General features: G+C 34.0%; 1 protein-coding gene across 1 annotated transcript in view; it reads left to right on the plus strand.

The window, feature by feature from the left end:
* Positions 1-19753, plus strand: part of DNAH12 (dynein axonemal heavy chain 12) — a 72884-nt gene extending 53131 nt beyond the window's left edge. Inside the window, exons 55-73 of the mRNA XM_062585213.1 lie at positions 813-1027; positions 1959-2151; positions 3000-3192; positions 4130-4302; positions 4826-4966; positions 6014-6172; positions 7324-7468; positions 8252-8402; positions 8727-8980; positions 9536-9676; positions 10598-10735; positions 11648-11881; positions 12275-12463; positions 12976-13079; positions 14821-15025; positions 15191-15328; positions 15780-15871; positions 18173-18240; positions 19383-19753. Of these exons, the coding sequence (XP_062441197.1) occupies positions 813-1027; positions 1959-2151; positions 3000-3192; positions 4130-4302; positions 4826-4966; positions 6014-6172; positions 7324-7468; positions 8252-8402; positions 8727-8980; positions 9536-9676; positions 10598-10735; positions 11648-11881; positions 12275-12463; positions 12976-13079; positions 14821-15025; positions 15191-15328; positions 15780-15871; positions 18173-18240; positions 19383-19573 (3124 nt within the window). The 3' untranslated portion in view covers positions 19574-19753. The remainder of the gene's footprint in view (positions 1-812; positions 1028-1958; positions 2152-2999; positions 3193-4129; positions 4303-4825; positions 4967-6013; positions 6173-7323; positions 7469-8251; positions 8403-8726; positions 8981-9535; positions 9677-10597; positions 10736-11647; positions 11882-12274; positions 12464-12975; positions 13080-14820; positions 15026-15190; positions 15329-15779; positions 15872-18172; positions 18241-19382) is intronic.

Here is a 19753-nt window from a genome sequence, read left to right on the forward strand (position 1 = left end):
CTAACTGAAGTTGATGATGATGTCTGTTATATGATGTGAATGCTTGAGATAGCTGTCTGCCAAAAATCTGCACTCAGCAGGACTATAAGATTATAAAACTTCCTAGTGATCACATTCTCTTAAGAGTTGCTCTTAACTATTAGATTCAAATTACATTGAAATTACAGTACATAATTCCATTTCTAACAAGTTACACAGTTCTCTGAAGGATGCAGTTAGAGGTGGACTGAGCAGTTTTGATGTCCTTCATGCCTGGCTTTTATTAATAAAACATGTATTTATGGATCAAGTTAGCAACGGCAAATGGGACAAAATCTATTGAATACGATTACAAGAATGTCACCTCAGTGCCCATTTACAGTTCTAGCTTTATACCAGCTAATGTTCTAACCTCTCAGACTTAAATTGCAACTATTTTTAAAAATGATTATTTTTTAATGCAAAAATCTATTAAAAAGGAACTCTATCAAAATTTCTAAAAAAAAAAAAAAAAAACAAAAAACCAACACTCTGAATACTGGGAATTCCAGTGAAGGTGCAGAACAAGATGTTAAGCAGAATTCTGCATTCAGATATACTTCATGGAAAAAAAGTTACTAACTTTTTTTTTTCCCAAATCCTAAAACTATTTTGATACTAGTTTCCAAATTAAGATGAAACACTTGGGCATCTGTTTGTGCTTGTATCTTAAAATAATGGAATCAAAGTTTATCACTTTCTGGCTTGACAACCAGACCTGGAAATAGTTTCAAGTGGTTTAAAATTTTGAAAAACTCCAGCAAGCACTGAAAAAACTTTCTTGCGTGTTGTAGGCCATTAATGATTGATCCTCAAGGTCAAGCAAATAAATGGATCAAGAATTTTGAGAAAGAAAACCACCTGAATGTTATCAAAGTCACTGATACAGATTATATGAGAACCCTGGAGAACTGCATACAGTTTGGAACTCCACTTCTGCTAGAAAATGTTGGAGAAGAACTAGACCCATCACTTGAACCTCTGCTACTTAAACAGACTTTTAAACAAGGTACATCAAAATTACTTTTGAACTTAAGAAGCAGATAACATTAGCGTTCACCTGGTAGTTTGTGGTATTGTCCGATATTTTGTTCCTGCTTTCTAATTTACTGCTGCCCGTGATTAGAAGAAGATAATTTCACCACAGTCTTAAGCTTTATTTTATGTTTTAATAAAGCTTGCTGTTTTCCTGTGATAGAGGTTTTACTGAAAAGCTTTGCCAGGTCACCGTAGGAGACTAAACAACAACATTTGACTTGCACGGTAAAATTCTTAATTAAATTGAATATATTTTGCTTTGTACATTTTCCAGTATTTTAGTATAGTAGTAAAATTTACTGTGCTGAATTTTGCACAAATGAAGAAAAGCTGTCAAGGCATTTTGCTTAAGGCGCAATTTTTGTGCTTCTCTGAAACTTGCTGAATAGCTATGAATTTGATTTTCAAGTTTTCTTTTTTCTTCTGGGAAAAGACAGAAAAAAGTGTAAAGATATACAAATATATTTTCATGCCTTCTTAAATAGTTTGCCTCTTCTGGTTGTCATGTTCATACAAAGAGAGGAAATGCAAGGGAAAAAGTCCTCCTCCCATTTTTTTAATTAATGTAGTTTTTCATGAGAAGGAGTAATCTATAAAAATATGATATTTGAGAATAATTCCACAGCTCTCTGTTACCTTCTCCAGTATCATATATGCACACCGAAAACATGATAGAAATTGGACTGACTCATTTATTCTCATTTCCTAAGAGTAAATGTGGCTTTACAGAAGTCTGTAAGAATTTTACAATGCATCAGACTTTTTTATTTTATTTTTTTTACTTTTTCAGGAAATTTGAAAGAGTTATTGACAAGAATTTTGCTTCTATTAATCAGAAAAATAAAATGTTTCTGTAAGCAACTGAAGTAGACAAACCTTTTCTTAATATTTCTCAATTTTAGGAGGCATGGATTGTATCAGGCTTGGTGAGACCATTATTGAATATTCCAGTGACTTCAAATTTTTCATTACCACAAAACTGAGAAATCCACATTATATGCCAGAACTGGCTACAAAAGTTTCCTTACTCAATTTTATGATAACACCAGAGGGACTTGAAGACCAATTGCTGGGTATTGTTGTAGCAAAGGAGAGGTAAGTCTCTGTTTATGACAAATAGCCTTTAAAATATTTTCTAGCATCATTACAAGTAAATGAGAGATGGCTTTATTGTAAAGCAAAGTGAATAATACTTGTTCTAAGTGTCGCTCAGTGACAGCATTAAGATTGTTGGTTTTCTAGTTGTCATATGTAAAGAATTTGCTGGTTCTTCGGTAAAAGAGAAACAGGTTGTATCATGTTTAAAAGTGTGTACAGGTTACATTTTAAATAGCTGATGTTCTGTCATAGTTTTTTCCTGGCAATTTTCTCCTGTAACATTCCCTGAATGTTAGAAAACTATACTAATATTATTCAAAGTTTAAATAATTATTTTAATTTTCTGATTTGTTTGAGTTGCCAGACTTGCTTGCAGAATTATGATAATTTGGTTTTAATTTCCTATGAAGAAAAAAATCGAGCAACTCTGAAACTGATCATAAGTCCTATCTGAACCTTCGTAGAGGTGCAGTGAAGTAGTTCATGCATTGTATGCAATTGTGCTAAATTCTGTTTGCTATAAAGTGTTTCTAGCAATAAACTTACTAGGACTATCACATAATGTCTTTTTCTCCACACACCAAGGAAAACCAAGATGCATTGACATTTGCGATACACTAGCGTCTTAAAGTTTAGGTCATCATTTCCAAATACTGAACTGAAATTGTGCAAAGAGGTCTGTACTCAGGGATTTATATGTGCTGAATAATAACAACCAATTTAAAATGAATAGAGTATTCTCAAATATTGTTGGAAGAGGGAATGATCTTCATGGGCTTCTGTTATAGTCAGTGGAAAATGAGGGTAGACTGTTTCTCTTACATGCATTTTTTCTTTTTCCTTAGACCAGAATTAGAAGAGGAAAGAAATTCTCTCATCCTTCAATCTGCAGCCAATAAAAAGCATCTAAAAGAAATTGAGAAGAGAATATTAGAAACCTTACAGTCATCTGAAGGGAATATTCTGGAAGACGAGACTGCTATCATGGTCTTAGATTCTGCTAAAATAATGGCTAATGAAATCACAAAAAAACAGCAGGTAAGGAGCATTAGACTTTCTCCTTAGCAATATGTAGAAATTAAATGGTAAAATGTGCAGCTAGTTGAAGGAGAAAGCACAAAGAGGAGATCTTGTGCTTGTGAAATGTGAAGAGAAATACAATTTGGACCTTTCTGGAAACTCTACTGATGGTTTATTTAGTTTTTAATTAACAAACACTTAAAAGAATGTGTGTCTGTCTATAAGAACTCAAGTTAAAAGAACTAAATTCTAAAGATAACATTAAGGATATATTAAGGTGAAGAAAGAGTCTAATTTTTAAAACCAACAAAAAATAATATTCAGGGATACAGCAGAAACCTGCCTGACTAATATAGGCATGCAAGACCAAACTCTTCTGTTGTTATGCTTAATGTACAAAATATGTAAGGTCAATGAGAGCTAAATATCATTGATGAGAGAATAAAGATTTTCTAAGTTACTGTAGGCTTAAATCAGATATTAGTGGTTTTTTTTAATCTGCCGTTGTCCTTTCTGCTACTTGTTAATCAAATGTAATTTCAGACTGTGTCTAATGATAGGTTTGAAAAGCCTTTTTATATTCAAAATACTCCATTTGATATAAAGCTAATCCATAATAGAATAACTAGAGCATAAATATATAAGCATTTTGAAATTACATGTATTTCTAAATATTGCAAAGATTAACATAGATTATGCTAAATGATGCATCAAAACTGCTCTTCCTCCTTCTTCCTGTGTTATAACTGTTGCATCCTCCAGTGTAAATAAATAGATTAGATAGTACTTCACTAAGGTCAAGTGTTCCTTTTATTAATGTAGACATCACATACTATGATTGTGCTGTATAAAAGTATTTTAATAATGTTACCGAATAGTAATATTTTTTGTACAAAGAAAATACTGACAACTTTCCTTTAAAATAAGCTATTCTAAAACTATCATTGATATTTAGATTGCAGAGAAAACAGAACTTAAAATAGCTGAATCTCGAGAAGGCTATCGACCTATTGCAAAGCATTCATCAGTGCTGTTCTTCAGTATTGCAGACCTGGCTAACATTGATCCCATGTACCAGTATTCCCTTAGCTGGTTTGTTAACCTCTTCATCAACTCTATTCATGATAGGTAAAAACAGTATTTCTGATGTAAAATAAGGTGTTTTTCATTCTCTTTTTCTTAACAATTTTCTCAGTTTTTTTGGTTTGGGGTTTTTTGTTGTTGTTTTTTAAACTGTTTACCTCAGCTCTCTTTAAGTATGAACTTTTGTAACAAAATATAAATTCTTAATAAAAGAAATACTGTCTTCACTTTAGGTGACTAATGAACTATAAACATGCACTAGATGTCCCCTTTTTTTAATATATATTTAAGAATGTTAATTTTAAAAAGTTTAAAACCTAGTTTTGAACTAGGCTCCATTGTGAGCACTATGAGTACTGCCAGCTGACAACTGCAGATTAATTTTGGTTTGTCATTTTGCTTGGGACTTTCAAAAGAGCTTTAAAGCATTGAGTATAATGAAAATTTTGGGGAAATGAATATCTAAATCCTAATATAATTCCTTCAGAAACCTGAAAAGATTTAGATTTCTTATTTGCCTAAGTAACTCGATACAAAGTCTCAGTTTTTCACTTTTTTTTTCTTTTAGTAACAAATCCAAAATTTTGGAAAAGCGCCTTCGATACCTAAATGACCACTTCACATACAATTTGTATTGCAATGTGTGTCGATCACTGTTTGAAAAGGACAAGCTGCTATTTTCCTTTTTACTGTGCTGTAATCTTCTAATGTAAGCTCACTTTTCTGAAATCACCAGTGATTTTCTTGTCTTAGAAAAAATTATTGATGAAAGAACATGTTCATGTGATGGTTTGCCTTTGGAGCAAGAATTTGAATGGGTTTTTTTTGTTGTTAATACTAATAATATTTAGAAATGAAAGAATATGTGGGTGCATGTGTTGCTACTGCAGCCTTTGGGCATGTTATAAAGAGAATATTTCTATGCTTATTTATATCAATGACTGTCGCTGATACAAGGAGAAAGGGAAAAGTTCCTTTGCATCTTTATGACTCTTTAGAGGGACTGGATAATGCTACACAGTGGCCTTATGTTACGGCTTATATTAAGGACAGTTGTTAGTATTTAAGAAAAAAGGGTTTTTTTTTGGGGGGGGGGTTGTTGTTTTTTTTTTGAAGAAATCTAAGACAATGATATACCATCTCAGCAATTTAAGGGCCTTTTTTGTTTCTTTTCCTCTTCTCTTTGTTTCTATTTTGTCTGTTTGCATGCGTCATTAGATATAATTTGCTGTCTTCTCTCTTCCACTGTACTTTTTAGTTTCATCTTCCTGATTTTGGGGGTTTGGTGTTTTTTTGAGCTTTTTTTTTTTTTTTTTTTTTTTTTTTTTTTAATTTTATGTGCACACATTATGAGAGGAAAGATGAGTTCAAAACTGCATGATCACAACACAGTGTGCATGCTTTTATTACTTAGTTATGATGTGTACGCATCTGTTTATTGACCATTCTTCTTGAGCCAGTTTGTAAAGCTACTAGTTCTAAGGCCCAGAACCCATCTTTTCTATAAAGCCTTTAAGAGTCAGGAATGATAGCACTTCAAATAAGATGTGCACAATTTACCTTTAAAATCCTTTAGTCTTAATCAATCATCTTTTATTATGCAGTTGCTTAATTGCATAGAATACTGAGATCCCAGCTATTACTGCAGTAAGAGCATTATTAAATGCCAATGAAGTATAATTCTTTTAAAACAACTCTTTATATTGTGTGAAAATATATCTCAATAACAATATTACTTTCTTTTTTTTTAATTTAGGGCTAAGAATGAAATAGAACGTCAAGAGTTTATGTTCCCGCTAACTGGGGGTGTGGGTCTCAAGAATAAATACAAGAACCCAGATCCATCTTGGCTACCAGATAAGAGCTGGGACGAATTATGTCGTGCAAATGAAATCCCAGCTTTTAGAGGACTGAGGTATAGTACAATGTTGTTATGAAATAGCTATAATTGTTTTTGACTAAAGTATTTGTAATATACAGAAAGAAATATTTGCTATACGTTTTTAAAATTGTGACAGAATATCACTACAGTTTTGATGTTTCCAATACATAAACTTGTCTCATCTTTAGAAAACTGTTCCTGTTTCCATCATATTCTAGGCTTGTTTTACTTAAATAATTCAAAAACTTAAGTTGACTAATTATTATTTAATTAAACTATTTCTTTAAATTAATCCAGGCATTGAATACCTTATTTGTTTATTTATGGAATGGGCTGCATACTTTTCTTTGAGAATACCTCCATGGTAGAGAAAACAGTGTATTAAAGGGGAGCAATGAAAGCCAAGAAAGATGGTGTGTGTAGCAAAATTTCATCATAGCTCTGGAGGAGGAATTTTTTTCTGGTGAAATCTGATTTCCTGAAATCAGGAGAATTTTGCCCTGAGTTTAAATAAGATTTAATCCTAAGTTCTGGAGACAGTTTGGCAATATATGTCTTCCACATAAATAGCTGACAGAGCCCAAACTTATTTGGAGGTTTTGTGTCTAATTGTGGAAACATGTGATAGCAGAACAAACGCTGCTGTAATAGAAGAAACTTTTCTTTGGCTGTTTTGAGTTTCTCCCCTATTACAGTTTTGATAGTGATGTAGATGATGATCTAGAATTACTAGTCTGAGAGGAACGTATACAATGAATATTACATGAAAGAAAATAATACAAGATTTTTCCGTGATTGAATTTCCTCTTAATTCTTCAATTGGTGAACTGAGTTTTTCCAAAATATGAGACGCAGAAAATTCACACTGCACCCAAGATCTAGGAAGCCTCCTTGGTCCAAGCAGAGCTAGCTGCAGGAGCAGGCAGAGCTTATTGTCAAGTCACAGCCATTCAGATGAAGCCATATATGTCTGCACCAGCATAGTGGGAAAAGATTCTCACTCTTCAACACAGAGAAGCTTCTGTAAAAATTAGTGCAACTATAAGATTATTTGCTAGTGTAGATGTGAAATGGATTGTACTGGTTGCATTGTGTAGGACATTACAATTTAATTGACTTTTTTGGAAAACATGAAAAACTGGAATCCAGGCATTTACAGTAATAGCATGTGCTTTTCCTTCTAGGAGTCACATCTCTGAAAATACAAGCGAGTGGCAAAAAATTTATGACAGCAAAGAGCCACAAAGCTTTCCTTTACCAAAACAATTCAGTAATACCTTAAATGAATTACAAAAGATGATAATCCTTCGGTGCTTAAGACCAGACAAGGTAAAATGATACATTACCACGTGTTTGTAGATCATTCCGTATCTTGTAGCATATTTTGATATAGCTGTTAAAATGACTAATCTGTTCTTCAGAACATTTTATTTAGAAAATAAATGATTTTCTTATTTTCCACTTGAGCAGTTCAAGCACCACTGGCATCAACTGAGATCCTTTGTCTGATGTGACAAAGTGTATCTTTTAGAGTATACTAATCTTTCTAGTTTTCTTCCAGTGCTCATTCATGTATATTCTGTTCTTTGGTGCACCCCACATGCTCATGATATTAGCCAGAGTAGCCAGAGAACTTTTAAAATATTCTACCTTTGGTGCATTCCACAAATTATATTGTATGTTATGGACAGCCAGTGCTAGGATTAAAAGTGCACACTATAATTGCTCATTAGTAAATATTTATGTAATTACACTTTTTAACTAATTCCAAGGGGAAATATGGACCTACACCTGAAAACTCAATTCAAGTCTTACAGTTCAGTAATTATCCTTTCTGGCTATGTCACTTAGTGTTGTTCATATGGGGCATTTAATTTGAGATACGTGTGTGTGTGTGTGTGTGTGTGTGTGTGTGTGTGTATTTTTTTAAGACTAAAGTCATGCTGGAAACCTTTGCTTCTGAAGCATCCAACAAGACTAGTTTCAGCTCTGTACAAAGTAGAGAGGTGTCTCTAGACATTTTGCTCAGTGATTTGGAGTACAGTATATGTTAAAGATGCTACGAAATACGCTATGTTTAATTTTGTAACTGATTTTTTTTTTTTAAATCAGATTGGTCCAGCTATAACAACATTTGTAACCAATAAACTGGGAAAGAAATTTGTAGAGCCACCACCATTTGATCTAACAAAAAGTTACTTAGATTCAAATTCTACAATCCCACTAATATTTGTGCTATCTCCAGGAGCAGATCCCATGTCCAGTAAGTATAAACAGGAAGAAGAAAAGGCCCAGCATAGCTTTTCAGATTAGGGATCTGAATTCCCCCTTGCATACACAATGGGGGTGATTTTGCACTTAGGCAAGTAGAATTTGAATGCTGCTATATCAGACTGATAAAATTTTGTGTTGCAGAATAAAATGGTAACAGTTTTTTAAAATGAGTAAGTTTTACATTGTACATCAAAGCTATACCATCTTGTATGTAGGTTTTCGTAAAGTAATAATAAAAAAATTCTTTTTTTTTTCGTGAGATGCAACTTGATTTTAACAAAGAAATGCTAAAATATTGTGCCTTCTGTTCAAGGCCTCCTGAAATTTGCAAATGACAAAAAGATGGTTGGAAATAAGTTTCAGTCCATCTCACTAGGACAAGGACAAGGACCTATAGCTACGAAAATGATTCAAGAAGGGATGGAAGAAGGAACCTGGGTTTGTTTACAAAATTGTCATTTAGCTGTCTCCTGGATGCCAATGCTAGAGAAAATATGTGAAGAGTTTAGCAGTGAAAACTGCCATCCATTCTTCAGACTTTGGCTTACTAGTTACCCTTCACCAAAGGTACATGTATTACCAAATGTCTGTTTTCCACAGGGGGGGGAAAAAAAGTCAGTAAGTTTTAACCCAGATTTTTTGTATCCGTGAATGAACTGATAATACAGAACTTCCCTAAAATGCTTAGAGGCTCATGAAGAGAGAGTTTAATCAGGAGTGGACCTTAAAAATAATTATAAGCGTAATTATACCAAAATTCCTCTTTAATATTTTGACATCAGTAAATGGAACTGCATTTTTCCAGGAAACACAGTCATGAAATTTGTGATACTGTCCACAAGTTTTATTCCACATGAGTTCAAGAAGTTAATTCAGCTGTATGCATTTTATTTTGGAAGGCATTCAAGAAAATATTTTAAAATACAAATAAGTTTATATTTTATAGTAAAGTTTTACTTTCTTGATGGTCTTTGAGTATTTTTTTTAAAAGCTGGTGATGTTGAAAATGTGATTTCTTAAGGTAATTACTAATATAACAAATATAATATAGCAAAACATCGTTATAACAATATCAGTTCTTCCCCACTTTCTGAATGCAGTTGTGCTATTTATTATTTCTAGTTTCCAGTAACCATTCTGCAGAATGGAGTAAAGATGACAAATGAACCTCCGACTGGTCTCCGGTTAAATTTACTTCAGTCATTTCTTTCTGATCCTATTTCTGATCCTGCATTCTTCTGTGGGTGCCCTGAAAAGGAGCTGGTAATTTGTTCATCTTTTGACAGTTTTGTTCATATTTTTTCACAGATTGTACTGATTTCTGTCCAATGAATATTGTAATTCAGATTGTTTCCTATAGTCATGAGTTTAGGTTTTGCAGTCATAAAAATCATTAGCAGAGAATAACGCTGCCAGGTAGCTTTATGTGGTAATAGTTAATACTATCTCTTGGGCTTTATTAAGTCCCATAAAATGGGAAAGCCTCATGCTCGTTGCATGACGTACATAAACCCTCAACAGCCATTAATTGGGCATACCTGTCAAACTCAGAAGTGAGAGGCAGAGCCCAGCCTTGATGCCATTCCAAACAGGAGCACGCCTGAAACTAAAACTTTGGCTTCAGAGCTTTTAAAAGTTTTGAATAAATATAAGCCATAAGCGTAATCATTGTTGAGATGGTAAACACTGGGAAGATCTTTTCTCACTGTCAGGGACTGGTACTGCAGTGCCTATACCTCTTATTCATAAGCAAGGAACCAGTTAGCTAATCATTACCTGTGAAGGAAGTGAAAATCCAGTGGGATTATTCACAGTTTCAAGCATTGTAATCATTCCATATAGCTGTAAGTAGTTGCATCATAGGCCTTACAATATTAAACAATACATCAATATTTTATATAGTTATCTAGTTATATCTATCTATATATCTTAATAAATATCGCATACTATTTGAATATGGAAGAAGAAAAAAATGTACTTGAGAATCTTGCTAAATGTGTTTCTATGTGTGGCAGATATGTGCATATTTTTTCACAAGTCAACTTATCACTGCATACCTAATAGTTGCATGTATTTGTACCCCGAAATGGTATGGTAATCAAATGGTATTGTTCTTTATGTAAATTACAGAATAGCACAAGCGCATGGGCCAATTAATACTTTCTTGTTCTGTTTTTTTCAAAGGTATGGGAAAAACTGCTCTTTGGAGTTTGTTTTTTCCATGCTCTTGTTCAAGAGAGAAGAAAATTTGGACCTCTTGGTTGGAATATACCCTATGGATTTAATGAATCAGACTTGCGAATCAGCATTAGACAGTTGCAGGTAAAATCTTCTACTGCTGCCTTCAGCGCTGATCTTACGAACTTTGGTTCCCACCACAGGAAAACAGACTGATAGTCAAAAGCTAGCAATACTCTTAGGTTATATCAAATATTCACAGATTTCTAAGCAAGTTTCTGTGACTTCAGTAACAAAGCCAAAAATGTCAATCATGTTATAAATACTTAAAAGAAAAATGAAATAAAAATTTATTCTTTGTGAGATCTAGATACACACAAACTTACAGAATTAACTGTAATAGAGTTAAAATTGTTGTATGAAAAAGCTCATTGTTCTATAAGTAGTACCCTGTAAGCGATGATCTCTTATTTGGGTGGCTCTTTGGGTTGGTAAAAGGAATTTTATTTGTGTCCACACTGCTAATTAAACAAGTTCACAACTGTTCTCTTACCTTAAAGCTAAATGATGTGTGCTACTTGACCTTCAGTCTTCTGGAGGCCCTGTATGATAGACCAAAGTCAGAAGAGCTAAAACTCGTGAATTGCAGAGGTTGAGGTTGAGCTGTTGGAAAAGTAGCAAGCAACAATGGAAGGGATGAGAAGATTCGGAAGATTAGAAGGAAATTTCTATGAAACACATCTTTCTTGGTACAAGAAAGAGAAGTGTCCTAGAAAGTTTAGACTGACAAAACTATCCAATTGTAAATAATTCAGGAAAGACTGGAATGATTTGTTAATTCTGGTACTCATGAAAGTATATCACTACTAATGCCTGTTAATTTTAATCAGTAGTTTTGTCTGAAAAAAAGATTTCAGAATTGGAGTTTCCAACTCTTGAGATGGGAAAACTCCATAAACTGCAATTGTGCATGCTCCTGTCCCTTTTCTCTGTAGGTCACACTGTTACTCTGCAGATCCTTAAACTCTCTAGAGTTACTGCTGTTTTCTGTTTCAGCTATTTATAAATGAGTATAGCCATGTTCCATTTGAAGCTGTATCTTACCTTACTGGTGAGTGTAACTATGGAGGCCGAGTGACGGATGACTGGGACAGACGTTTACTCCTGACAATGTTGGATGACTTTTATAATCCTGATATAATTGAAAATCCTCGTTACACTTTTTCTCCCAGTGGTAACTATTATGCTCCACCAAAAGGCACGTATGAGGACTACATTGAATTTATTAAGGTAAAAAAAAAATACCATCTATTATAATGATGATATACTAAGAGAACTATTCTTAGGCTTTGGCCTGAGCGCTAAAAATGGTAGTTTTGCAGCACTTTTAATTGGATGCTTAGCTGCTTGCCTTACATCCTGTCATGATCCAGCATATGTTTCTGGTAGGGTAAGTAGATAGAAGCACCTAGCATAGATAATAAAGAATTCCTCAGCAATGGCTTTCTCTGTATGAGCTGACAGCTCTGTAGCCAGCAATACTGTCTGCAAATACACTGTGAAGTCTTTATCCCTCTTCAGCTGAAGTCAATGGTAATTTTATACTTTGCTTCTTAAAGCTTTGAATCTGATTTGTAGTGTGCTGCTTTATTTAATGCTAATATTTATTGTATTTTGCCCTAGAATCTTCCCTTTACTCAGCAACCAGAGATATTTGGTTTGCATGAAAATGTAGATATTTCAAAAGATCTTCAGCAAACAAAGGTCCTCTTTGAATCTTTGCTTTTAACACAAGGAGGAGGCACTCAGGGAGGTTCTTCTGGAGGTGGTGACAGCACTCTTTATGAAATTGCGGATGATATTCTCAGCAAGGTATTGCAGTGTACGAGTGACTCAAGTTTGTCTTTTCACAAAGCAGAAACTCTTTAACCTGAGTCTTCACTGTAAAATTTACTTCGTATTGGGGGAAAAAATCTATTGGGAGAACTTCAGTGCAACATGAAAGTAAGAACTCTCTGGCTGTGGCAGGCCACAGCTGCATGAATGAAGTTGAATGAGGTTTTGCTAAATAGGTAGCAATCAGGAGGCAGAGAGAGAAAACAGAACAAACAAAATGTGAAAGAATAGCTGGTTCATATGAGCATTGCTACAATTAATGAGAGTTGAAATGCATTTATAATTTTGTATGGTATGAAGAATTCTAGGTGGATTTTAAAAAAATAAGGGTCATTTGGATTTGGATTAAAATACTAAATTGATTAGATACTCATCAGAAGGTTTATTGGTATGTATTACTCTGCAGCTTTTTGCATCTGCTTTCTTTTAGTGTAGTGTTAATGCATTACAATATATAGAATGATTTCCAAATATGTTGTCATTTACAGCTTCCAAATGATTTTGACATTGAAGGTTCCCTAATTAAATACCCTGTGAGGTACGAAGAAAGTATGAACACTGTGCTGGTGCAAGAAATGGAGAGATTCAACAAGTGAGAGAGTATTTGATTACTATTACTGAATCTACTCATAATCATTCCACTTACAGAAAGCCTTTTTTTTTTTTTTTTTTTTTTTACTATCCATCCATTGTAAATTGTTTTGGGAAATATTTTATAGTTTATTTCTTTCCACTCTAATTGTTTGCAATGATATCTGCAATCCTAGCACCAGTCTTCCCTTTGGAAAAGGCAGAGTTGTAGGACGGATTTCAGGAAAAATGATCCAATGGCAAAATGAACAGGGGGAGAAAAACAAATGTGATAAAACAAAAAGAAAGAAGCTTAGACTCCCTTCTTACTCCCTTCTTCTTTGACTTCCTTCTTTTTCTCTTTCACCTTCTTTTGCTAAATTATATATTTTATTTCCCTCCTTCATATTTCAGACCTGCAGGATAAAGGTGGTGGAAGCTGTAATACACATATAGTTATAGCTTATGAAGTTCTTTTCTTTGATATTTGGAAATATTTCTGCTTATTTCTGTACTGCCTGATAGGCTTCTGCTTTAATTTTTTCCTTCCCCCCCCCCCCTTTCCGGAAACCTCTTTTCTTCCTATGACTTCCTTTCACAATATGTTACTTCGGATTAAAAACTTCTAATTGCTTTTGTTTTTCTCTTTGGATCCTGCTCTCTCTTCCTCGATTTTCTATTTCTTTGCTGTCTTTGATTGCTCCTCCATTCTTTCTTCCATATTTTTATCTGCTCTCCTTCTTCTGTTTATCTCTTCCCCTCTGTCTGCCACTTCATTTTCTCCCGGATTTTTAATAATGCCCCCTAACTTTCATTCTCCAAGTTTTCCTTTGTTTCTGACTTCAACTTTCTCCTCTCTTGTAATCTAAAACTTCTTTTTCCATCTAGTATACTGTGCATGCATTTGGAGCTCTGAGTTTACCTTCTTGCTAAACAGAATAGAGTATTTCACAAAATTAATAGAAGAATACATTAGACTGTTCCTAGTCTTAAAGTTAGGCAAAGTAGTTTTGTGTAATCAGAAACAAATGGTGCATGGGTGTTATTGCAGTTATTTTTTCACAACTGCTTCCAAAACCCACAATGCTGCTATTTTTTCAAAAAAATAAGAAATAGGTGTGAACTGTACAGTTCTGCATATCTGTTTGAGCGCTATATTTAAACATGAAATTTCCCCAAATTTTGGAGCTCCAAATCTGGAATTTGTTTTTCCAAAATGAAGAATCAAGCCACCTGCAAAATTCAGATACAAAACTCTCCTCCAGTGTGTACTTAGTCTGGTGTTCTGTTTTGCTGCCCTACAAATCATAAGGAGTCAAGCCTTGTAGATGACTTAGTATTTGGAAGTGAGGTGGGTGGGGGGAAGGGATACAGGACTTATGTATCCCAGCAAAAGAAGTCAGTAGCAGTTTTTTGTTTTTTTTTTTTTTTTTTTAAATACAGGTCAGAACTCCACAGTCTTAAAAAGAACACACATACACCCCCATCCGCCATATCGTACTTTGGAAGTACTGCTAGGCTGGGAAAAAGAAGCGTACTGGAAGATGACAATAGGAGCATAAATCTGTAACTTTATAATGTGGCTAGTTCTGCAGTTATGTGGAAACCATCTATACAAGTTCCATAATCCAGTTTTATTTTTTCCAGAGAGGATGTGGAATCTTACAAATCATGCAAAGCTTGATTAGAGCAAAGCTTGTGAGAATTCTTTTTTTTTTTTGTAATATATATTTTATAAATAATATATATTTTTTTTACTTTAGTTTAATACGAACTATCCGTATCACATTAATTAACCTGAAGAAAGCCATTAAAGGATTGGTTGTTATGGATTCTGAACTAGAGGCTCTCTGTGGCAGTCTACTCGTTGGAAAAGTTCCTGAGAGTTGGGCTAAACGTTCATACCCAAGCCTAAAACCACTAGGCAGCTATATCCTAGATTTTCTAGCAAGGCTGAAATTCTTACAGGTAAGGTACAAGAGTCAGTGCCAATAGTTACTTACTCTACTTTTTTATATAATTTGCTCCTCTTTATGTTGAAAGAGTATTTGGAAAAGGAATAATAGATATTGCTAGATATTCTTTTTTTGTCTCTTTTTTTGATTACTGAAAATGTCATTTTCCTTTTTCCAGAATTGGTATGAATTAGGGAAGCCCACAGTTTTTTGGCTGTCAGGATTCTATTTTACTCAAGCTTTTTTAACTGGAGCTATGCAAAACTATGCTAGGAAGTACACGATCCCTATTGACCTTCTGGGATATGAATTTCAGGTATGAATATATTATTAATGTATATATCATTAATCTGGGTCCTGATATTGCAGTGAGCTGGAGTAAGTTAATTCTGAGTGGAAAGTTCATCTTGCAACTAACTTGCAGCAATTTGAAGACATGCATTTAATTCTTTGGTAGAGTAGGCATGTTGAAAAACATCTGTAAAAGAGATATATTGAAAGACTTTTGTCTTTGGACCTCAGAAAAACAACTTGTGTGGTAGTTTGTCGTTGAATTCTTCTTTTTATAACCTACAATAAAGGTAACTAACAAACCTATAGAAAACTGCTATCTTAGCAGTTTTGTTTAAAAGTCGTGCTGAAAAGAAATCATTACTACTTTATTCTTGTTTTGGAATGATCTTCGGAAGATTGGCTATTGGCATAATACTTCAAAAAGGAAACACTACAAAAGTTTGATAACATGCAGCACTTACTATTTCTTGTAGGTTATTCCTCAGGATACCTCTGATACTGCACCAGAAGATGGAGTTTATATCCATGGATTGTTTTTAGATGGAGCTCGCTGGGACAGGGCCAAGTCAGTACCAAAGTATTTTACTACAGTCCTTAAAATGTTTCTTATGTGCTTACGCAAGATTTGTTTAAAGATTTTAGTCTTACTTTTCATATTATTCCAATAACACCTTCATAATGATTTCCTTTTTCCCATGGGTTAAAGGTAAGAAAATAAAACAGTGAATCTTTTAAGTGTTACTGTGCTGGAAAAGTTGGAATGTGCTAACCTGCAGCAGAATGAAACTCATAGAATTGTCTGACAGCATGAGCCGTGGAAGGATTTCAAGCAGAAAATCCAACATATTTTTAAAGTAGCCAGTAATTCTGAAACACTTAATCATTTGGTGCCCAGTCTGAGTTATCTTAAAGAGACTTAATTTCTAGAGCAGTTTTTCTTCTATAACCATTTTTATTCAAAAAATTAATGTTTTATTTGAAAACTTGAATTTTCTAAATCTTTTCATTAAATTTTTAAAAATATGTAATAAAATTTTAGATAAAGTTTTGATTTGTGAGCAAGTCTCTCTGTCCTAGCTGTTGGGTAGCTACAGAGCTCTGGCATCATCTTGCTTTAGCCAGCCAGGCCATTCTCTAGTGTTTATTCTGTATGAACAGCACTCATGCAAATTACCCCTGGGTCACACAGGATAAAGTCAAGATTTGATTTATAGTGTTTTAGCTGTTTGCTCAACCATTATTCACCATTTTTAGGGTATCTATCATTGATTAATGCCTAAGATACAGGCACCTTAAAGTGAATGGTGAGTATCAAGAGTAAAAAAAATATATATATCAAGATTAAATTTTCTGAGGTAAAAATATTTTTCCAGTGATGCAAACAAAATGAGTGAGCAGAGCAGCTAGTACTAACAAACACTTGGGCTAACTGATAGGTTTTGCAAGAGGTTAGTTTCCTTGGTTTACTTACCAAAGTTGTTTTTGTCTGATGTATGGTTTTGTGCACACCTTTGTCAACTGACAGTAATCAATTTGCCAAATTTCAGGGATACAGTTGGGTATATAATAACCTTTCCTTCAGCCGTTCACATGAAAATTTAATTCTAGAGTGTATTTTGTTTTCATAATAATGCAATAAGGTTGTTTGTGTTTTAAGTTTAGCCCTCTTCCCTCCCTTCTCCTCCCATAAAAAGAGATTGCATTCTTTTTTTCCCCCAAGAAGTTTAAACAAACAGATACTGTATAGTAAGAACATAGGTAGGCTAATCCTACAACAGCTTATTTAGATTTTGGAATAACAACCTTTTTCTTTTCTTTTTTTTTTTTTTTTTTTTTTTTTTTTTTTTTTAAAAAAAAAAAGTCTTATATTTGTTACCGAATCTTTTGAAAAAGGGAAAGGGAAATTTTGTCTCTTAAAGAGTCATTACCTTACGTGTTTCTTTCATCACTTACTTGAAATTCTTCTCTGTCTCTTCTCCTCCCCCCCCCCCCCAACACACAGTTTCTTTTTGGCACATCTTTCTCTTCTCACCCCTTTCTCAACTTTTGTGCACCTTCTTTCCTTGATTAAAGTACTAATGGAAAACAGCAGCCAGAAGAGCATTAAATTAATCATATACTTTCTTAAAAGTAAAATTCTAAATGTGCTGGAATTATCTGTGAATTTGTTTGTCTATTAGTTTAGGCTGGAAAAAAAGTTTTCCATGTAGAAAGGAAGTACAGTAGTTGTCTCCTTTATTAAAAGACAGTGTATAGGCCCTATGGTTTGTTCCCTCCCATGCTTGCATCTTCTGCTTATTTGGGGTAGGTGATCCCTTTTCACCACCACGTGACTGGACAGTGTTCTGGTGCCTGGGGCTTTAAGCTTTTCTGATTTACTTGTTACAATTAAGCTAATGTTGGTTGGATCAAGAGTGAGATCTCCTCTCCTTTTATTCCCTACGTGAATGCTTTACCCGGTGAATGACAGAGTCATTCTTGCTGGCTTTCCTGACCAAACAACAATTTTATACAAAATTGAGATCTCCCTCAGGATGATCCTATTCCTATGGTTAACCACTCATATGTTGGAACTACAAGTTCAAATCTACTGTTGGAAGAAGATTTTTCCTAGCCTAGTACATTTGTGACTGTAGTACCTTAACTTCCTTTGCTTTTCTTACAAGTACCTCAAGGAAATATTAGATTGCTAGATGAAAGTAATTTCATACAAAATGAAATATTATTTCAGTTATGAAAAAAATGGAGAAAAAGACATTTATTTACCTTTAAACACATTCTTCTTTTTTCTTTTTTCTTTTTTTTTTTTCTTGGCTCAGTTTAACACCAAGCCAAAAATAACTGCTTTGTTGCTTTCTCTCACCAGAGGAATGTTAGCTGAACAGTATCCCAAATTGCTCTTTGATGTGATGCCAATCATCTGGATAAAACCAAGTAAGTAAAATTGCTCTGAATTGCGTGCTATTCAATAAGAAATTTCAACAATGAATTCTGCTATTGCAGAAGACCAGTCCTCCTTCCCCTCACAAAAGTACCCAAATGTGCACAGAATTCACATGCACTTGACTTCTGTGTTAAAAATTATACTTGCTAGTTTGACTTAGTACTTAATCTGAGCAGGAGGCCTGTTCCTCTCTGTGTGCAGAAATTTATAGTTACACATTTGACAAAAGGAGTAGTTAGACGAATATTTTAAGTAAGTTTAGTTGCTTCTCAGTCTTTCTCAAAACAAAAGTTAATTTTGGTGGAGGAGGCACATGGTGTTTGAATTCCTCACTCTACTAGAGTTGAGAATTTTGAATCAGCTTACAGGTGCTCAGGGTTTTACCTCACATGATTTAACAGGGTTTCCTTAGTTTTTTGTTGCTGCTCATTGCCTATGATGCCAGTAAATACTTTCCATAATTCTTGTTTTCTTTGATCAGGAGCAGTAAATCCCTGATTTTTATTTAATCATTTAAACAGGGCTCCCTACTGTAACTGTTGCAACGTATATGTAACAAACTAATAGCTAGTCTTTCACTTTTTCTGCCTTTGCCTTCTGTGGATGCTGAATGGATTTGTTTTCATACATGCATGATTTAACACTTTGCAAGTTGCATGTGAATAGTCTAGGCATATGGAAATTTCCTGTGGAGTTGTGTCCTTACCTCTCGGGTGACTTTGATTGTAGTAAGGTTCTGTGGCTGCTGGATCAGAATTTCCGTGGAACTGTTAAAAGCTATAAACTGTAACCCTTATGTTAAAGGAAATCACTAATTATATAACTGTTCAGATTTGAATATGTCTCTGAATGATTATGAAGCTGATAAAATCACATATTGCTATTGAGTCCTGGAAACAAACTGTAGTTTAGTTACTCTCTTTAAGTTTGTTAGCTTATTTAAATGTAGGTTGTTATGTTTTTTTTTTTTAAAAAAAAAAGGTAATTTTGTTATGTTACACATGAAACAATTCTTCATTTTTATTTATCCTTAAGGATATTACTGTAAATACATAATATCTGTGTGTAGATTAGGCTCCTATCATTTAAAATAGCTGCAGTAAATAATATATTGTTCTATTTTCTTTCAAAGCTGCAAAATCAGACATAAAGAAATCGAATGCGTATGTTTGCCCACTCTACAAGACAAGCGAGCGTAAAGGAGTCTTATCTACTACTGGACATTCTACTAACTTTGTTATTGCCTTAACTCTTGATACGGATAAACCAGTCCAGCACTGGATCAAGCGAGGTGTTGCATTGCTCTGCCAGCTGGACGACTGACTTTGGACAGTTCAGATACAAATTTCACAAGATGCCTTTCTTTTCATTTCCTTACAGAGGAAGTGTAGCACACTGTGTCAAAGAAGCATCTTGACATGCTTTTTGTATATATAAAAAAAAGACATGCGTATATTTTCTGATCCCCAATATTTTGCCTTTCCCCAATTATTTGCCTCAAGA

The sequence above is a fragment of the Rhea pennata genome, chromosome 12 (assembly GCF_028389875.1).
Source record: "Rhea pennata isolate bPtePen1 chromosome 12, bPtePen1.pri, whole genome shotgun sequence".
Classification (NCBI taxonomy): domain Eukaryota; kingdom Metazoa; phylum Chordata; class Aves; order Rheiformes; family Rheidae; genus Rhea; species Rhea pennata.